The sequence below is a fragment of the Electrophorus electricus genome, chromosome 2, assembly GCF_041902795.1.
Source record: "Electrophorus electricus isolate QZ-2024a chromosome 2, ASM4190279v1, whole genome shotgun sequence".
In the NCBI taxonomy this organism is placed as follows: Eukaryota; Metazoa; Chordata; class Actinopteri; order Gymnotiformes; family Gymnotidae; genus Electrophorus; species Electrophorus electricus.
In genome coordinates, this window is record NC_137498.1 from 31,940,877 (window position 1) to 31,960,942 (window position 20,066).

At 40.5% G+C, this 20,066-nt stretch overlaps 1 protein-coding gene across 2 annotated transcripts; it reads left to right on the forward strand.

The window, feature by feature from the left end:
* Positions 1-2,032: 2,032 nt before the first annotated feature.
* Positions 2,033-20,016, forward strand: mafk (MAF bZIP transcription factor K). 2 transcript variants are annotated; one of them, XM_081699143.1, is made up of 3 exons: positions 2,033-2,218; positions 11,090-12,396; positions 15,884-20,016. In XM_081699143.1, the coding sequence occupies exons 2-3, from the start codon at positions 12,259-12,261 to the stop codon at positions 16,316-16,318; spliced, it is 573 nt and encodes a 190-aa protein (XP_081555269.1). In that variant the 5' UTR covers positions 2,033-2,218; positions 11,090-12,258; the 3' UTR covers positions 16,319-20,016. The 2 variants fall into 2 exon arrangements, with proteins under 2 accessions (XP_081555269.1, XP_026855882.1); XM_027000081.3 differs by having other exon boundaries at positions 2,037-2,218; positions 11,090-11,166.
* Positions 20,017-20,066: the final 50 nt, after the last annotated feature.

Here is a 20,066-nt window from a genome sequence, read left to right on the forward strand (position 1 = left end):
AATTTTCCAAAACCTGTGAGGACATCATATTGTTTGTGCCATTCAGACATTGCTGTGAGCGCGGCACAGTTATTCCTTTCCCATCCAAGCTATTCAAGGAGAAGTTCATTAAAAGCAAATGCAACACATGGGTCAAATGTGATGACCTTTTTAAATAGTAAGCATAACCCCCACTGCTGATAAATGAGAGACACTAAATGTGGCTGCATTGAAGGACTGCTTCTCCATTTGTCTGTCCCATGCCAACTTGTTACATAAGGTGTTTTTTCATGTTAGGCATATTTTGATGAGGTCAGTGGAATGCTTAGTAAAGACTCCAAATTTAAAGTCAGTGTAACAAGGGAAGTCCACAGATCTGCAGAAGTAGTTAGCAAATACGCTCTTTCTCCTCATATGTGGTTATGACTCAATGTTTTTCAGGAAAAATGTCCAAAATACTGGAATCTATTCTATTTCAAGTAACAATTTATTTATTTTTCTTTCAGTGAGTTTTCTCTGTGGAAAGAGTACAGTGGTTTTGTTGTAATTCTGAATACCATCTGATGTACAAATGTTACAGCTTTCTGAATATTGTTCTACATTTAGTACTGGGATTCAACAATAGTATTACTGATTCATGTTACAGCTTTTGGAATACTATTCTACATTTAGTATTGGGATTCAATAATAGTATTACTGATCCACTTTTTGGTTATGCTGGCAGAGCAAAGATGCACATTTTAAAAATGTTGAAAAAGCTTCCTGGCTATGACAGCTCTTTATTTCAGAAGGTTCCGCCCTTGTGTCTCAGCAGTGAGGCAGTGATTAGTGATGGGTAATGGTTTCCGATCACTCTGCAGTAAAAGCCACCCAGAATACAAACATGATTGCTCATCGACTCCTGCAGCCAACTCGCACTCGACTTTGAATGTGCATGAAAGAAACCAGCACACCGATATGCAATTAGATCCGTATGAGAGGGAAATGCACGTGTGTTGAGTCACTCAGTGGCAGTGCTGTTCAACAGAGGAAAAGAATGAACCAACTAACCTGGCATGGTGCCTACGGGCTTAGTGAATCCAGTCTTCTCTTAGTTCCTTTGGAGGGAAATTATATGACAGTCTAGTATCTATGTGTTAAGTGGCTCAGATCCATTGCTTAAGGAAATCTATTTATTTAATTAGCATATTATGCGCTTGGCTAAATGATTTTGTTCCAAGCTAAATCACATGATGACCAACTGTAACATGGTAGCTATATCGTTTTTAATTTTTTTGCAGGCATGTGATAAGAGGACATTTATTAACATATAGATCAGTGGTATCTCAGTGGTTAAGGTACTTTGTAATCAGAAGGTTGCTGGTTCAAATTGCCAGCGTTGGGCCCCTGAGCAAGACCCTTAACCCTCAATTGCTCCAGTTGTACTCAGTCATAAAAGTGTCAATTAAATAATGTAAATGTGATATCTTTTGATGACTGGGGCCCTTACAATGGCACACTGCAAATCGATGGAAATGTGAAAGGCAGTAACCTCAAACTTTATTGTAAGAACCTCCAACGACAGGTACAGAACTAGGGTTAAGGGTTAGTACCGTTGTAATTACAGCTTTGTTACTGCGCATGGCAGCAATTTCAGACAGAGGGCGCTGTTGATGTCTGCTTTATGCCACATCAATGTTAAGGTAGACAACACAGGTTATAGCTAGCTGAGCTGAATAAGACGAATGGAAAATACCAGTTTCCTCTGTTAGTTCTTAAGATTTGTCAACAATCGCGTCCCACGGGAATGTAAAGGAGAACAAGTCATTTCAATTTAATAACTGGGTGAAGTAATTTTATACATATTAAAGACAAAATCCCAATTCTTCGCATATATTTTATGAAAGCTTTACGTATGGATATGTTTAATTCGCAAGATTAATTTAGCCAACGCTTTGAAAGAATTCACCAGCTGCGTCTATTTCTGGCCTCCCCTAGTTTCCCGCCTGGCTGACGTCAGCAGAAAGTTATTTTCATGAATGGAGGGGGCGGTCACGAGGAATTGGTGACGTGAGTGCTTGCGGAAGCAGAGAGTGGAATGTTGATACATTGTTGTTGTTTTGTAGTTAATTTAGTTCAGCGTTACATTTCGGTTTGATTGCAGGACACATATCTCATTTGCGACAACATATACTGACCTGTTACTTTAGGATACTTCCCAAGATTCGCACATTCCCCGGAGAAATTCCGCATTCACAAGGTAAGGTGTACGAGTTTTCCAGAGATGTTTTGAAATTCCTATCGAAATTGCTGATGTTCACATGATGACGGATCTACGCATTAAGCATAATCAAGACAACATATTCGTGATAATTCGGCCATAATATTCTGTTTTTGTAATCCATATCTTATAGCATACGATATTTTTCCTACAGTTAAGGGTTTAAAATGTTTGACCAAGTTTGCAGAAAATATTTGATAGTAAAAACAAAAACCCATCATGTAGGGGCACGTGTAAGAGAATCGGTAGTCCTGACAACAGCACTTTCTGATTTTTTTTCTCTTTTTTTTGGTGTGTTTTCCGATTTAACACCAGAGAATAAACTTTGACCACGATTTGACAAAATTCTATGGACCGTTAATGAAAAGTACATTTTCTCCACAAATAAAATTACTGTTTGCGAACTTTAAGTACTTAGTGGACAGCTGTGTTAATCGTTATTGTGCAGTACGTGGAATCACGCTTTTCCGATTTTTTAAATGGAGTTTGTCAAACTTTTCAGTATGTTTCAGTGAGTAATCAATCTTTAATATTACCACGTAAGAAAATAACACGTGGTCTGCATTTAAGGATTCTAGGACAAAGGGCACTATAGCACACACGTAGCAGGAGAAGTGTCTAACATATCCTGGGCTACTCTTTGAGCTGTAGGGCTACATACATCTACGATAGACAGAGATTATTAGATTGTTTTTAACGAGAAGCTTAATTAACACGTGTTACAGACAATCAACAAGCGATCCGATTTGAAGGGTAGAGTGACATTATATCAGATATTTTAATTATCGCAACCGTAGTGCGCGCTATTTTTGAGTTGATATGACAATTTGTTTCACTGGCTTTCAGTCTTTGGAAAACAAATCATTATCCTGTTTAGTATTTCTAAATGATAACTGGCTGTGCACACCCTCGCGCGTTTATAGTGAGGTTCTTCATGCAACCACTCCTGTAGTTTATATTAGTTAACTATTAAAAGGCTACTTCCATATGCAGATATAGAAACATCGGTTTTATAGTATTTGAGACTAATAGTCTAATATTGCTGGCTGGTCAGAGCTTTTATTACTTGTGATCGAATATTTAAATGTCTGTGCAGTGACTGCAAACTTCATATTGAAGAACATCTGATAATAGTCCATTCTGTATGAAATGGCTAGCACTGGAGTTACACCCTCATAGGAAAAGTGAGTCATAACTGGGTAATGTGAATCATTTCCACAATGGGTGATAAAAGAGTTGGCATGAGCCCCTTCAAAGTAAGCAAAGCAAGTCCCCCTCAGTGCAAGTAGTGCAGTATTTCTAATACTTTCTATCAGAAATGGACACTGTATATGTTACATTTGAAACATGACCATTTATGGCAAACTTAAAAGGAGCACCATCTAGATACTTGTGAAAGAGTTATGTCTCCAACTTGCTTAGTGATGACATTAGTTTGTGAGTTAGAGGTAGATGAACAGTTCAGTGAAGCCCTCAACATAAGCACCTGCTGCAGAATTAGGCCATGTGGCTCTTGTGCAGCCTTGGCATTGTATTTGCGACCTTGCTGTGATATTAGTGATTTTTAAACAGAAACACACAAATGTAGGCAAAAGCAGTATAAATTTAATATGTGTCTTGAAAAAGTTACTTCCTCTTTCACAGCTGAGCATATAGCCCTGGGTGGGAAGCATATTTGTTGGGTGATTTCCTGTGATTTATAAGGAAAATCTTGGAGGCGGTCCTCCCTGTCACTGTTCTTTATGTCATACTGTATGCAGGCAGCGTGACCTCGTCCAAGGGTTAGTCTGACTCACTGAGACTGAGGTGTCTGTGGTACTGACCTCCCACACCTATCATGTCTTCTGCTTGCCAGTTTTAGAAGCCAAGAGGAAGTGTGAGCTCTGCTCCATCATGAGACCCACACGTGGGCCGGCAGCCCCATGGCCCTCCCCTCTCTGGAAGCTGTGACCTGTGAGCACACAGCTCCAGGGTTAGAGTAAATTGCAGTGGTGATATTAAGTGTCTGAATATGACACAGAATGGTGGATGTGGTAAGAGCTACTCATTAGAGTAGATTGAACCAGATGCTTACTGTACTCCTTGTGGTTTTGCATGGCAGACTTTGAAAAGTGAATGAAATGGTGGTGGTTTGTGAACTGATGACTCAGACTGACACATGGGGAACTCCAGAGCCTGCAGCTTTCTATATGAGCCATGAGCTTTGAACAAGGCAGCAGTATTTGTCTTAGTCATCTCCACTCAATATTTAGTTATTCTGAGTCATTTCACCTCTGAAGGTTCACCTCAAAGGTCATGTTTGTTGTTACTGGATGCTAGCAGCTGGCAATTTGCAAAAGAGTGGAAGGGTTGCTAATATCTGATTGGATCAAAACCAAGATCTTACACAGTCGATCAGCAAGTGTGAGTTGTTAGTGGGTTCAAGCGAGTCTAGGCTAGGGTGGAACGGGGATGTGTTGGCAGGGGCCCTGTGGGGGCATCAGAACCACGATTTGCCGATTGCACCCTTTTCCTGCTACTCTCACCAGTTCCCAGATGGAAGATGAGCTATTGCACCACACTGTGGTTTTGGGCTATGGATGAGCTGCCTAAAGCTGAGAACCTGACTGTGTGATTTGATGTTTATGCTTGAAAGTCACAGTGATGACACCCTGTCTCATCCTACAAAAGTGTTGCTTTAACAGCTCTAACCGATGCACATGCATCCATATAGCGGGTTTTATATTCCCTAAAGGGCTGGGGCTATTTACCTGGTCTTCTGCAAGCACCTGCATTAATTGTTGATTTTGTAAGATGGCTGAAAGTAGTTGAACACCACATGCTCTCCCAAGGAAGGTGTTTACAGCTTTCTACTTGTTACCCACGGCATAATCTCTTCCCTTCATACAAAGTGGATGGGCTGCTCTTTGTTTGGTGCATGCTTCACATTCCTTTGAATCCCTGCATCCCAAGTTGGAAAAACTAGCTTTGCACAGATATCACCCTGTCCTTCCCAACCACAGAAAGTTCCGGCAGTAACGCCTGCCTGTTCCCCCTGTACTTTTCCTTCCGCCCTGCGAAACAACTGGTTTTTCCTGGAAACGTCATTTTGGGAGGGTGTGATCCCTGCCGCTCATCCTCTTGCTCTTACCAGTAAACAGCGTGACTCACCACTCAGCTATGCTCTCCATTTCCTTTACATAATGTCCCGCTGACCGTGGAATGTGGTGGACCAGGAGCAGAGGAGACAGGCTTCTCCACCTCCATCTGTTAAATGGGGGCGGGGCTCCATAGCAGGTACAGATCAGGTCACCTCTGTTTCAGCCTCTTGGTGGCAGGCTACGGAACAGAGAGGCGGGTTTGCTGAGGTTCTAGTGCACACGGCTGACAAGAAGGTAGAGAGAGGGGAGAGAGAAACGGGCAGCGTTATGGGAATGTGAACACAGGTGCCTTCGGAGTGGCCCATGACTTTACCTAAAGTGTCAGTTGTAATTGAAGACCAGGCTTCGAATTTGAGCTGACGCCTTGTTTCAGATGACAGCCGAGGCTTCAGATTCCACAGCAGGGCTCAGGCTTCTGCTAGTTGTTTCTGAGAAAACTTTGAAAAATCTCACATACCAAGTACAGCAGCCACTCAAACAAACATGCTCAACTGGAATGATCTGTTGCTTGGTAAATGTGTTACTGTTGGTCAAGGTCTAGACGTAAATAATTCTGCCGTTTGGTTTTATTGTGATCAGACTAAGCAGTGCATGTGATGCTGAGATTTGCACTGTTTTACATCATCATTTGTAGTTAATATAATGTTTTCGGAAGTTGGCAATATACTTTTCTGACACAAGCCTTTTCCATTTTGTAAACTCCAGCACTGTGTGCAAAAGTTATATTTCCATGCATTTCCTCAATGATCACATTGTCGATATCCACTTCACAAGCTTAGGTACAGTGATGAGCAAAAATCTCATGATACAACCTACGTTTGATGAGGGATATGATGATCTTTCCCTTGTGATGGCCCAAAGGTTTCTGTTCCTTTTTATCCATTTGCTGTGGATAATGCCTGAGCATGTGTAACTGAATGCAAGCACTGTGCTGGGCAGTGATTTCCAGCCCACTTTTGGTGCTCCCTGCCAGGCTAGGAAGAGCACAGTAGTGATCGCACTTGGTTTTTCAAAGCTTCCCTCCTGGTACAATGTTCACTTTTGCCCACAGTGTTTTGCATTCCGTGTCTGAGCATAGTCCCTTCACTGATACAGCACTAATGATGGATTCTGTTCCCAGTTAGGTTAGACTTCTGCCAATCAGAAGCCCTTGTTGTGCAGGCTTTGTCCAGTATGAGTGTTTTTGCATGCTGTGTTTGATAGATGTCATGTTTAGCCATTATCCTGACAGGTCTAGCTGGTGACAAGGATTCCTGCCTTAAGGGCTACAGAGTAACATAGGATGTGGCATGTGGTAGGCCTGTAAATATGTTCTCATACATTTACATTTTAGCCATGAAGTGTGACTGGATGTAATGAGAGAAAGAGAGGGGGAGATGAGACATGTCATAAATGCCTGTAAAGGCAATGCTATCCTCAATTTAGGTATATATGATATAAAATATAAAGCTGAGCTCACATATCCTATTGAAAATATAGAATAACAACTTATAGTATAAGCACAGTGCTCAGTTAATGACTTCAGTATGAATGCTGAATGTTGAAGAATATATGTAGACTCATTTCAGCATGAAGGATTAAAAAGATGAAATTAAAATTTTTAGATTGTTTAATTTTGTCAGTTTGAAGAACTGAAACTTTACAAAGTAAAAATATATTGATAGTCTAAATTTACAAAAGAAAGCAAGGATTAACATTGTACATTTCATAAATTGCATATATTTTAAATCATATTTTAAATGATGTCTGCTTTGGAACACTAGAGATAGAGTACAGTTTTAGAGAGTGCAATTTTAGCCAGACTATGCTCTGATTCTTTGAGCACTCTCCTTGGCCATGTGTACATACACATACACATGCAGACAGCATACACAAAGCTGTTATCTGTAGTAATTCCAATTTAAAAAAGAAACTTCACCAGCTTCACTTTTGCTTTCATAAAACTGGAATCACTACATTTTGGAGCTTTGAACCTTGGTACAAATCCAAGTAGGCCGCAGGATTCTCAAGTTTGCAAACATGATTTTGTCTGCATATCTGTTAACTAGAAGAGAACCTGTGTCCAGTCATTCTCTTTCTCATGCTTTACTTAGATTTGTAGCCATGTCCCTTAGGGCCCTGCTCACATTTGAATTGGTTGTCACACACCTGTGCCTTGATGGCAAAATCTGATCTCATTAATAATAGTATGTTGGTCAGCTGAAAGTGGAGAAAAACCTCTGGTCTAAAGGTTTTTGAAGTTATGTGCCTGTGTGGAATCTGCTTCACAAAGACTCTTGTTGCAGCTTCTATGCTTTTATCCTGTTCCTTAATCTTAAAACTAGAATCTAGTGTTGTCTTTCTGAAATGTTTCACATTTTCACTTTCCAATTAACTCCTCCATACCCTTTCAGTATATTTTCATTTTGTCTTAGGTCTCCCTTAAAATAGAAGTCCAAATGGGCATTTTATGTTGTCATAACCAAGAACAGCTGTTACATTGTATACATATGGCTATCATACTTCAGTAAGAGTAAGAGCAGTTTATTCGTGCATGATTGAATTGATTTGACTAGTTCTCCAGGCTCTGGAAGGAAGAGAGCTATGTGAGGAAGACATTAAGTATGCAGCTTTGCAAATGGAAAGTGGGGCCCCTTCTCCTTGCCCAGTATGTGTGTGTATAGTGAGGAATGTGGCTCTGTTATCCCCAGTTTGTGCTCTCTCCATGGCTTCTCTCCCAGGGCCCTCTCCCTGTGACATGTTTTTCTGCCCTGGCTCTTGATAGCCAGAATAAGAGCGCCTGTGTTCCTGCAGCCCATCGAATGTGCGTCGCCAACGGCAGCACTGAATCGGGGAGTGGGGGTGGGGGGATGGGAGGGGCAGAAAAAAGGTGTCCGTTGTTTTGTGGGAGAGATGATGAAAACACGGCCTTGGGATGCCATAGCCTTTCCTCTGTACCAGGATGGAGCAGGAAAAAGCCCCCCCCCCCACCTCCCCAATCAGCTCCATTGCCTGCACGACTAAACGTGGCAACCACATGTAGCAATCTGAAGGAAATTTGCTGTGTGTGTGTGTGTGTGTGTGTGTGTGTGTGTGTGTGTGTGCGTGCGTGCGTGCGCAGGAGATAGAGAACTGAAAGAGCTGGAGGCCCCACATACACAGGGTGGAGATGTGTGTGTGCAAGGGTGGAGGTGGGGGTGTATATGCGAGGGGGTTCCACCCTGCTTCACAGTTTTCCCTGGAAAGAAAAGCAGAGGCTCCCCCTGACGCAGCCTTTTTAAACACAGCCACTGTGAGACAGCTTGCTGTCTAGGAATGCTCTTCTCCGAGTTGCAGGCTTGCCGTCCTTTGTCATGTGGCATTTTTCATCATTCCTAACCCTTCGGGACTGTGTGCAGTTTTGTCATGTTCCCTGAGAGAAAGTGAGCTGGATCATTTCTGGTACACAGGTGGGGAAAAACGGGAAGGACACTGTCATGTCCTGCATGCGTACTTCTGGACATATTCAGACATGCTCACAAAAATCTTGCCGTTTACTGTGTTGGCGGCTGTCTTTTTAGTGCCATTTTCGGTGCATTGTAGGTGGCATTGCTGGCTTTGTGCGTCACTATGTTGCTCTGAATGAAATATGTAAAATGTGTGGCGGGGCCCATATGGGGCCCTATGCCAAGGGCCAGATGGTATGAATCAGGACTTGAGTGTATTTCTCATGTGGTGTTTAGTTTCAGCTGTGTGGTTCATTATCAGTACTGAAGCTGACTGAGGATTCTCCATCTACAGTCTTTGATCCCGTCATGGCCAAAGCATTGAGGCTGCTGGTTAATGTGTGGCAGGTGTGCTGAACTGAAAGCCAACCAAAAGAGAGACTATGATCTTACCCACAAAGGCCAAAGTGGGGCACAGCCTGCTTTCGGGCCTGTGGGTCCACACTGCATATCAGTGGTGTTACAAAAAAAAACCTCTTCAATCTCCCATTGTGGTTTTTATTGATTTATCTGCATATAGTGTGCACCATTCTGTTGATAGGCTGTATAAAAGTGTTTGGTTAAAATTAGACTGAAGCAATCTCCACCATATTCTTTCTAGTGAAGTTACTGTTTCTGGTTCCCTCACAGCAATAATTACTTTGTAGGCAAAATGTATGGTCTTATCACTGTCTGTGCCTTCTTACTTATTGCATATGCACCCAAATTGCATTGCTGGCAGAATTGACTGGTGTGCTTACTGAGCTTAATATAAGTGGGAGAGTTAAAAAAAGGGGCATGAAGCAAGCCAGGAAAACCCTGTGTAACAGAATCCAGTCTGCCAGCCAGGGTCCTAAACCTGATAAAGTACATTGTCTGAAAACACAAATATAACCATGACTGTGAGGGAAACTATTTGTGGGTGACACAATGCCTTCTGGAATGTTCTGCATATCTCCTGAACAGAAAAGTACAGTATGGTCTTGGAACAAGCAAAAATGTATTCCAGCACATTCCAAATAAAAGGCTGCACGAATGTAGTCTTATGCCAGACTTAGTTCCCTTTTTAGGGCGATGTGATGTTTGTGCGCAAAAAAGGTTTCAGTAGCTTACAGTTGCACTGACTTTCAAGTACACAGAAAAAGCTAAGTTAAAGAGATGGAAGTCAGTTCACTGACATATGGCATATAGTGTAGGTGTAAGCACACACAAAACCAAAAGTAAAAGTGAATTGAAGCTAGTATTCTTGGTATGTTAACTGATAATTCTGCTGAACTGAGCATTAGTTTCCTAAGTGCCCTGATCAGCAGTATTTGAGAGTTCTATACTGAGCTTATTGCAGTGTGTGTTAAGGTTATGAATGAAGCTTGTTTACCATTGGGTTGGTCATGTGAGCTCTCCCACACCCATTAGCTGGACATCTCCATGGCAGCAGTCATGCACAGAGTTTACAGCGCATTCTGACGCTGGCTAGGACACTCCTAAAATGGAGAGTGTTTAGAATGTCTTTTTTTTTTCTCCCACACTCATTACATTTTCTCTTTTTTGGCTTTGACGACCATCTTGAGATTATGAGCTCCACTGTACAGAAATGCCTATAAGCCTTTTTAGAACGCGCTTTGGCAAAAAATATCCTAGCGTGGATAGCTGAGAGATCACACAAAGCCCCATGTTGGGGCTTGACCTGCTTCCATTATAGCGCTCGCAATGGTCTAGTGAGCCACATTGTGAGAAAGCTCCCTCAGCAAGTAAACAGGGTTGTCCTTGTCTGCTGCTCAGTGTGTAGGACACGTCTGACCTCTGGTGGCCAAGTTTCAGAACAGTTTTTAGAAATAGGAAAACCATCAAAGACGCAACTACTTATTTACCAAGCTTATTATCATCTATCCACTGGTGGATTTCAGATCTCCAGCCATTCCAGACACCCTGCTTGTGGAAGTGTCCCCCTACACTTAAGAACTCTGAACTCACTACAACAGTTTAAACTCCACCTCGAATCTCACCTGTTCACTTTGCCCTTTTTATGTAATGTGCTGTCTAGTCTGCTCTATGATACCTCATACTGTATGATACCTCACAGGCACATGAAAATGTTTATTATTATTATTATTATTATTATTATTATTATTATTATTATTCCTGGACATGAGAACCAACACTTCACTCATCTCACTACATCTTATAATTTGCAGTGTTCACACCCATTCAGACATGCACTTCTGTTTTTTCCTTTGTGTATAAATGATTCTCCTCTGTTGTCTCTGCAGACATTTCTACAAGCATCTGACCAGTGGTGCACATGCAGGGTATGACGACTCACTTTAAAGCGAGCAAAGCTTTAAAGGTAAGCTTGGTTTTCTGTGACCACTCCCCCCTGTGGGCCACTACGCCAGACATAGACTAAGCCATTTTTATTTCAAACAAAACTATGCCAATCAGAGTTTTTGGACACACTACACTCATCTACTTCTGTCACAGTTGAAAATTGTATGTTAATTGTCTGCCAAATGTGTAAACTGTAATAAAAACTCCAGAATAATTGTCTCTGTTCACTCTATGGTATATAGTGAAAATGCAGCAAGATTTATTACACTTTGAGCTACTGTGGCATTCCACAAATGATCCAAAACATACATTACACTTTGCATACTACAATAATTGCATTACATTTTATACTACGGGATGAGTCTATTCTTCTTACTTGGGGTTGTACAAATTCAAAGTTGTCTTACTCCAAATGTAGTTGATTAGCCATGTCAGTATATCAGTTTATCATGTTTGGAAGTCTATTTCACCAGGAATATCTTAAGTAAATATAAATCATACTCAAATAATAAAATGGCATAGCTATTTATTTTAGTATAGTGCAAGTCAAGCTTGATGTCTGCAAGTTTGTAATTATTTTTGATGTTGCATAGTGAATTGCTAGACATCCTACAATGAAATTCATGGGTAGTCTTACACATTACCAGAAATTTCATAGTGATGCCAAATCTTGTGAACTATGCAAAATGTGCATGGCTTTTGGCCATGAACTATCGACTTGTAAAATCAAGTTTTATTTGTCACACAGTCACACACCACATGTGTGGTGCAATACTTATATGACTGTTCATTACCAATTAATAACAGAATATACAAAATATACAATAGAAAGAATACAATATAAAAAGGGGGGGTATATGAAAATATATATAGATATATAAAATAATATTTTTTTAAAAATATAAAGCTTGCGTGATGTGTAAAGGGCAGATGTGTGCATATTATGAAAATGAGTAGGATGTAGTTGGATGGAAGGGGGTTAGTAAATAATTCAATACTGATAAATACTGTGGCGTATATTGTGTTTGAGGTATATGGGTGTTGTGCACTAGTCCTCTGTGTATGTGTGTATGTATAATAGTCCTGTTTGTGGTCCTGGTTGAGGACCCAAATGCCCCGGGGGAAGAAGCTCCTCCTCATTCTCTCTGTGTTGGCCTCCAGGGAGCAGAAGCGTTTCCCTGACCGCTTCTGCTCCCTGATGAGACCTGTTCCTGAGCCCCCGAAGAGAAAATTCATCCAGAATCTCCAGGTGTGTACTGATCATTGTTCACCAGCTGATTCCAAAGATCTCCAGTGTAACGGTCTCCTACCGCTGTGCCAATGACTTTTTTATGGATACTATGAAGTGATTTCAAGAAAGCAAATATCTTCAGTTGACATTACATGCTAAAGAATGAGAGATTCTAGTTGTTCTAGAGGACTGTTGATATAGCAGCTCTAACAGCTTGTGGCTATGCAGAAAAATTTTGTTTTATAGATAACAGTAAGTTATACTGCAGTCTAGACCTTGTAAACATGCAGAATAAGGCAAGAATGGAAATATTTGTGCAGGTATTTATAGAAAAGATGCCTGGTGACTTCCATTACTTGTTTGGTTATGTTAGCCTTGTGGCTCTGGTACAAAAGTAAAGGCCAAATTACAGAAACAATTGTCAGATGCCAAATGTGCAAATGTACTACATTTGCAGTAAGGGGAACACTGTGAGAATGAGATCTTTTGCCAAACCGTTACATTCAAGTATTTAGCTAATTTTGTGCACTTTGGCAGAAAATAAGTATTTCTATCCACTACAATTATGTGAGGAAACTTTGACATACCATTAGGTAGAGTGGCCATATGTCTGATTTTAGGCTAGACAGTCCAATTTTCCAGCTCCCTGTCCTGTTTTGCAGAACACCTGGACGGACACCTATTTGTCTTCCTTCTGGAGCGAAATAGTTGTTCATGAATCTATATCATTTAGCATGTCATTGTGTCACATACATGTCAAAGCAATAACTTGAATTTAATTTAATTAATTTAACCAGGGTGTTTATATTTTGGTTTTCAAAAAAGAAGACTGGCAGAGGAGGGTCTGGGCAAGTATATGTAAGCACTTTTAACAAATTCATTTGTTATACTTGCATTCAGCTGGTCCTTAGAAATAAAATAAATTTAAAAACATATAAAATAAAAAGAAAATGTTCATGGTCTCAGAATAAATGAAAATCCTTTGCCATAAAGATCTATTCACTAGTCATTTTGCAGTATTTCTGATGTACACGTATACTTTTCTGCAGATCAGTATGTTTTAGAGGTGAAAATGCCGTTTTAACACGGCAGATGTGCAATCCCTATATGGGAACCCATTCTAAAATAGAATTACACTGGCCATTTCACATCTATAATTATGTCAGATTTGCTTTTAATTTCTACTTATTAGATTTACAAGCCTAGAAAGTAATTTAATCGGAGTCTACACTTGACTGATGTCAAATTGTTTTGTCACATGCATGCTATATGCGTGTAAAACATTACAAAAAAAAGCCCAATGATCACAGCATCACCATCAGCTCTGTATCAGCATTTTAGGCCTTGTTAAAGCACCATACAAAGATCATCATACACTTCTGTGCAGCAGCTATACACAAGCTGACAAGCAGTCTGATCAATGGTTGCGTGTAGGGCGTGTATATGATCGACTAGTTGTGGCGTGCAAGAAGGTGGAACATAACAAGGAACGACAAGTCCCGGGCATTTTAGCAATCCTGGCTGTGCATATTTCTTAGGGTTCCAAAAAGGGACACGTCCTGGAGAAAAGGAGGTATGGTTATCCTAACTGAACAGATCGCCTATTGGCTAAGCGCATAAAGTCAGCTCTCAAAGTTAGGATGTTTGCACATACGAAAAATGTGTGAAAACACGAAAAAGAAACTTCATAATATTTCCTTTCAAAGTATAAGAAACACGAACTTCAAGCCTTGTGTACACTATGACAGACGTAGAGGGCCAATATGTAATATTAGTATCAAGTTTAAAATGGGCACTGAAGTGCAAATTCAAAATCTCGGAGACCGTTGTCTGTCCCACTGCCCTCCGCTCTATTCTCGTTCTCATGCGGGTTGCCAAGTTGTAAACGTTGAACCTACACGAACGCGCATACAAGACCAGTCTTACACAATAAATGGATCAGCTAATGTAGCTATACATTTTTAATGTTTTCATTGTTTTATTGTTATATACCAATTCATATTTCCTTTTTGTTACTGTTAGCAATCTAGATGATGCATGGCGGGTTGTAGGTTATAGCGTTAGTTATCTAAGATAACCTACGATTGCAAAACTAAATCCGTTATCCCGTAAACAAAAGCCTACAGCTCAGTCGGGAAAAACACTTTGGAGCTGGAATCACCACTTTTCCATTTATTTTCACATGGTTTCACTAAAATATATAACTAGCAATCTAATGCTAACACTACAGAAATGTGACCACTTCCTTTGAATCAATCACAAATTTAATAAACTTGCCTAAACCGAGTAAGGTAGCTAGCAACCTCGGTGATAGGATAGCTAGGTTATCTATCTATCTATCTATCTATCTATCTATCTATCTATCTATCTATCTATCTATCTATCTATCTATCTATCTATCTATCTATCGATCTATCGATCTATCGATCTATCGATCGATCTATCGATCTATCTAGTAGCCAACTCGGCATCCGTCCTTCTGGGCACTAAACTGTCCAACTTTCAAATGCATTGGTAATATTTACTGGTATTTTACTGTCTCTGGTCGTAGAGCTTTTTAGGATACCGAGCCTTTTAGGTTTGGAATAACATTAACTCTGTCGATCCAGTTCTTTTGTGTGTTGCCAAGATTGCATCACACTGTTGTTTCCAGCAAATTTGTTATATGGTAACCCGGTGTGTCGAAATATTTCTGCATTTTGGCAGTGGGTGGGATCACAGGCCAAAGCAGACTTTCCGCTCCGGAACTGAAATTACCAAGGAACACGAACTGGCTTTTTCACTATTGTCGGAGAAGGCTGTATTTAATCTTAGCATGGTTCCTTAATCCCTGATGACAAGTAGAGTAAATATATTACGTATTGTTCCTTTAAACCTACTGCAAGTAGGTGCCAAGTTTGGTGAGGCGTTATTATAGTGGCCACCCCATGATTGGGGAAAATATGATGTATAGCTGCTGTTTACCACTGTATTCATTGAAATCAGCAAGAATATATAGAGCGCTTAAGCTCGTTTTTGGCTTCGAGTAATTTATCTTTACAACAATTTATCATCCTTTTATGGCTTTGTTTCTTGCATCTTAGATGCACTGGGCAGGATGAGCAATGGCCCACCTAATGAGGGCTGAAATCTCTGTGCTACCCTGAAGATGTCAACCTTTCATATAGGAATGCAAAGTGAACATTGTGCAGGGCCATTTTCAAATCTTTTGATTAAGTATTTCAGAATGTCAAAAGCAACATTGGTCTGATAGAGTGGAACGGAAAATTGTGACTACTGTTGACGTCATTTATTTGAAAAACTCTGTTCCCTTACCCTTTTTTACATTTAATCTTAAACGATATTCTAACTTGAGCTTGTGTAATGTAGTATATGTATATATGTATATATAAATATAAATATAAATATAAATTTTGCATGCATTGCTAGACGGAAAACCCTCATGTGGTGTGTGGCTGGGACCCAGCGGCACCGGGCTTGATGGCCTCTGCTGCTTTGTTGACAGGTAAAGAAAGAAGCAGGTGAGAATGCACCAGCACTCAGCGACGACGAGCTGGTGGCCATGTCTGTGCGCGAGCTGAACCAGCACCTGCGCGGCCTCACCAAAGAGGACGTGGTGCGACTGAAGCAGCGGCGACGTACACTGAAGAACCGTGGCTACGCTGCCAGCTGTCGCATCAAGCGCGTCACACAGAAGGAGGAGCTGGAGCGGCAGAAGGCAGAGCTCCAGCAAGAGGTGGACAAACTGGCGCGGGAGAATGCCAGCATGCGACTGGAGCTGGATGCCCTGCGTGCCAAATATGAGGCGCTGCAGTGCTTTGCACGGACTGTGGCCCGTGGCCCACTCTCGCCCGGCAAGGCAGCCACTGCCAGCGTCATCACCATTGTCAAATCGACGAACCACACTGCCAGCTCACCACCGTTCTCCACACCATCATAGGAGGTGGGGGCGGGTTCAGGGGGGCGGCCTGCCTGGGCCGACCTGGTTCCAAACCCCCTGTCCTGGCCTGCGTCCACCCGACCCACCACTGAGAAGAAGCTCATTGTCTGGATTGAAGGGGGTTGGGATGGGGAAGCAAGGCTGACTCTGTGCGATTACCGTAGGCTGCATTTACCTTTCTTTCTCTCGTAATTTCTCTGTTTTCAACGCACACACACACACACACACACGCGCGCACACACACACACATACACACACACACACACACACACACACACACAAACCTACAAACCTTGTCTGTGCACTGTGCTCTAACCCTCCAGCACCGGCAGGACGTACTGCCCTCTTCCCCTCTCTCCACCCACACTGAGACTTGCTGAAGTGAGACTAAGTCCTTGATGTAACATGCCACAACAGTCCATGATAGCTGATGCCTGTGGTATCCTGCACATCAGAGATTAATGAATCATTGGAGACCACCATAGTGTATCATTACTAAAATAGGCAAAATATTGACAAAAGAAATCTTTTGACATCTCTGTCTACAACTGTTAAAAAGATGTTTTATTAGCTTTTTATTTGGACTTTATAATGCTTCCTATTTTGTATATGGAGATAAAAAGGTTTTTAGCACTGGTGAAAAACCACTGAAGAAAAGAAACCAGAGAGGAAGTTTTAGCAATTGAAAGCAATGTGATTATTTCTCGAATAATGTTTTCTTCATCAAGGACAAACCCTTTGTGCAGTTTAAACTGGGACAATGGAATGGAATGAACTATAGGAAAAATGCCTACTAGCTTATACTCAGCCTCTTTAGTAGAGGAGGTTGCTTGAATAGCACTTATTTTAGTGTTAAACACAGTTTAACATTACAAAAGCGCTTATAAAGTAGTCACACGTGACTATTCTGGACGAAGAAATCATAGGATTATCTCAAACAGGGCACATACACTTACACTGACTAGGTTACCTTTTTATTAACTTATAAGAGCCCTTGCATTATATCCACTGATAACATTTGTGAAGGGGAACCTTTTTTGTTGATCTTAAAAGAAGATACACTTGCGCTACCAGATTTGTTTCTTGTCAGCACCATAATAAATGTTAGGTAATCCATATTGGATATTGAGATAACGGGAGCTGTCTTGAGAAAGTAAAGCAAGTCAATTACTACCTGTATATTACAGAAGATACAGCCTAATGAAAGAAACATTGTCAAGCTGAATCTCTCTCATTCAGTTTTACAAGGAGAATTCTGTCCATTTAGAAAGCATTCCTACTGCCAGTCCCACGAGGCCCCACTGCCGGTGCTGCAAATCCTGTTTATGAATTGCAAATAATTTGAAATTTCGACAGACTCTTGGGTAAAGAGACTCCTGGGTGTTTGGGCTTGCCCCTGCCTGATTTCCTTTTAAGCACAACAGGCTATATCCCTTTCAGAAAGCTAACATATTCAAAAGCGCTTGTTCCAGCAGACTGGTTTTAAGTTATACAGTCTGAATAGTCTCGTACCCAAGTGGCTATGACTGTTCCTTCTCCCCCAGTGAGTTGGATCCCTGTGGTGGCAAGCCCCAGGGGAGGACAATGCTGCTGTGTAGTCTGCTGCTAGACCAGGCTCAGATGTTGCTCCTGTGCTTTTAGCATATGTATGGTTCTGAATATCCCCCTCTTCTTGTTGTTGTTGTTGTTGTTGTTTTTTAAACACCTCTTTATGTCCAAATGCTCTTTGATAGTTTGTTTGTTTTATATTGTTTCTGTGTGATTTTATCTTTGTATTTTATATGGTTTAGGGCACGGAGTATGTACCTTGGGATTAGTGTGACTTTGTGATGGTTCAGCTCACTGATTTACTGCTTTCATTTCTTCCAGCTGCAAACTGAATTCTCTAAATTCTGACACAATAGCAATCCTGCTTTAAAATCCTGCCTGCAGTGAGCGCATACCTAACTCATCCACTCATCAGTGTTTTATGGTGATCCAGTGCTGGAAGTTCACAAAGATGCTTTTGTAGATTTTGTCACCATATACATATTGTAAAAAAAATGCATAACTTCAGTATTCACAGGTGGTAAGACACTTGTGGTTGGTTCTAAACTGACAGACAGCATTTCAAAGGATGTTAACAATGGTTAACAACACAGAATACTATATAAATGTCACAACTGCTCTGTTTTACATTTGTCATAACCATAGATGTATTTTTCACTTTTTTTATTTGAGGCTTTGACCACAACGGCGCTGTGAAACCCCCCAGAGAATTCCCCAGTCCCATGTCCGTTTTTTTTCAGTTCCTATTCTATTGAAGTGATTCATTTCCCCATGAGCTCTTATTATTACGTCCTCTTTATGGATTGCTGTTTAATTTTATCTTTCCCAATTTATTTACCAATTTTAAAGAAAACTGACAAAACAGCTGTTTCTGTGCTTTATACTGACATCATGGTGGTGATGTTTTGAAATGCTGTGACAAGTACTGGTGAATCCAAGACACTGCATATCTTTTCTTGGACAAATAAGGCATTGTTTCTGTTATGGACCACCAGAGTAATAACTGTGTTCTTTCTTTCATCATGTTAAATAGATTAAATAAATCTTCAATTATTAGAAAGAAGACCATAAAACCCCAGTTCACTCTAATTGGGCTAGATCATCCAGACAAGGATGTGTGCAGCTGTGTAATGGTTTTAGAATTCTGTTGGCCAGTTTGGATAAATGCTCATGGTTGCTGCACATGGTCCAATCTCTGAGAGAGTAATTTAATTGCTGGAGAAAGGACATTAACCTCCTGTAAATTCCTTGAATTCTTGTGTCTGCACAAAAAAAGGCAGTCTCATAGTCTGCTGGACAAAGATGCACTCATTGCTACCAGATTCCACCTACAAGTCCCTTTCCATTTCTCTCCTAGCATAATTCATGGTGAGGATAACATCTTGACTAAGTGGGTACCTTTTGGTGTAATATTCTGTGTATGATGTATGTTGCCTCTATGGCGAAACAGGTTAAATTATTCTATATTTTATATATGACTATGTTTTTGAAAGTATATATTATATAGGCGTGCAGTCAGTCCTTAAAGCTATTTCCCACGAACGCACACAGGACTTTTAAGCAATACTCTTGAACACATTTGCCTATAAACATAGAGCAGAACTCCATGATGTAATGTATGCTGCTCCAAATTATTATGCCATTGTCACTATTAAGCATGGATGAACAGGTAGTGGGGGGGATGTCATGTTAATTGTGTTTAAAATAGAACCTGTCAGGAGTTTGAGTTTAGCATCATTTATGTACTGTAGGAATGGCTGTGTCAGCAGAGTATTTTAATAGGCAACTGCAGACAACAGAGATTAGTTCTGGTAAGTCCAAGAGACATAAATCTAGACTGCTTTATATCCAATAGTGATTGTAAAACAGACAAGCTAGGCAGCAAACCTAGGCTTAGATTAATCACGTCATGATTTGCATCATTAATCTGTTTATATGCATTACTTTTGATATTTATTTTGATTTTTTTTCCCCAACCTCTAAATTATTTAATTTACATTCTTGTATTTACTTTTGTTTTTCAAAGAACTACTCTCATGTACAAATGAAATAATTCTTTTTCCACTCTGGCTGAATATAAGGAGGTAAATTATTCCTGTACATAGTATGCAGTGTCTATTTTGTACTTTTAAATAAAGCTTCCTCATTTATCGAGGTGTGAATCTATTACCAGAGTATAAGGGGTCTAGTGTTAATATTA

What these genes read in the sequence shown, in the direction of transcription:
- mafk (XM_081699143.1), top strand. Translation starts at nt 12,259, where the DNA reads ATGCCCCGGGGGAAGAAGCTCCTCCTCATTCTCTCTGTGTTGGCCTCC. An exon ending in AATTCATCCAGAATCTCCAG is followed by an intron (nt 12,397 to 15,883) that starts GTGTGTACTGAT and finishes CTTTGTTGACAG; the next exon opens with GTAAAGAAAGAAGCAGGTGA.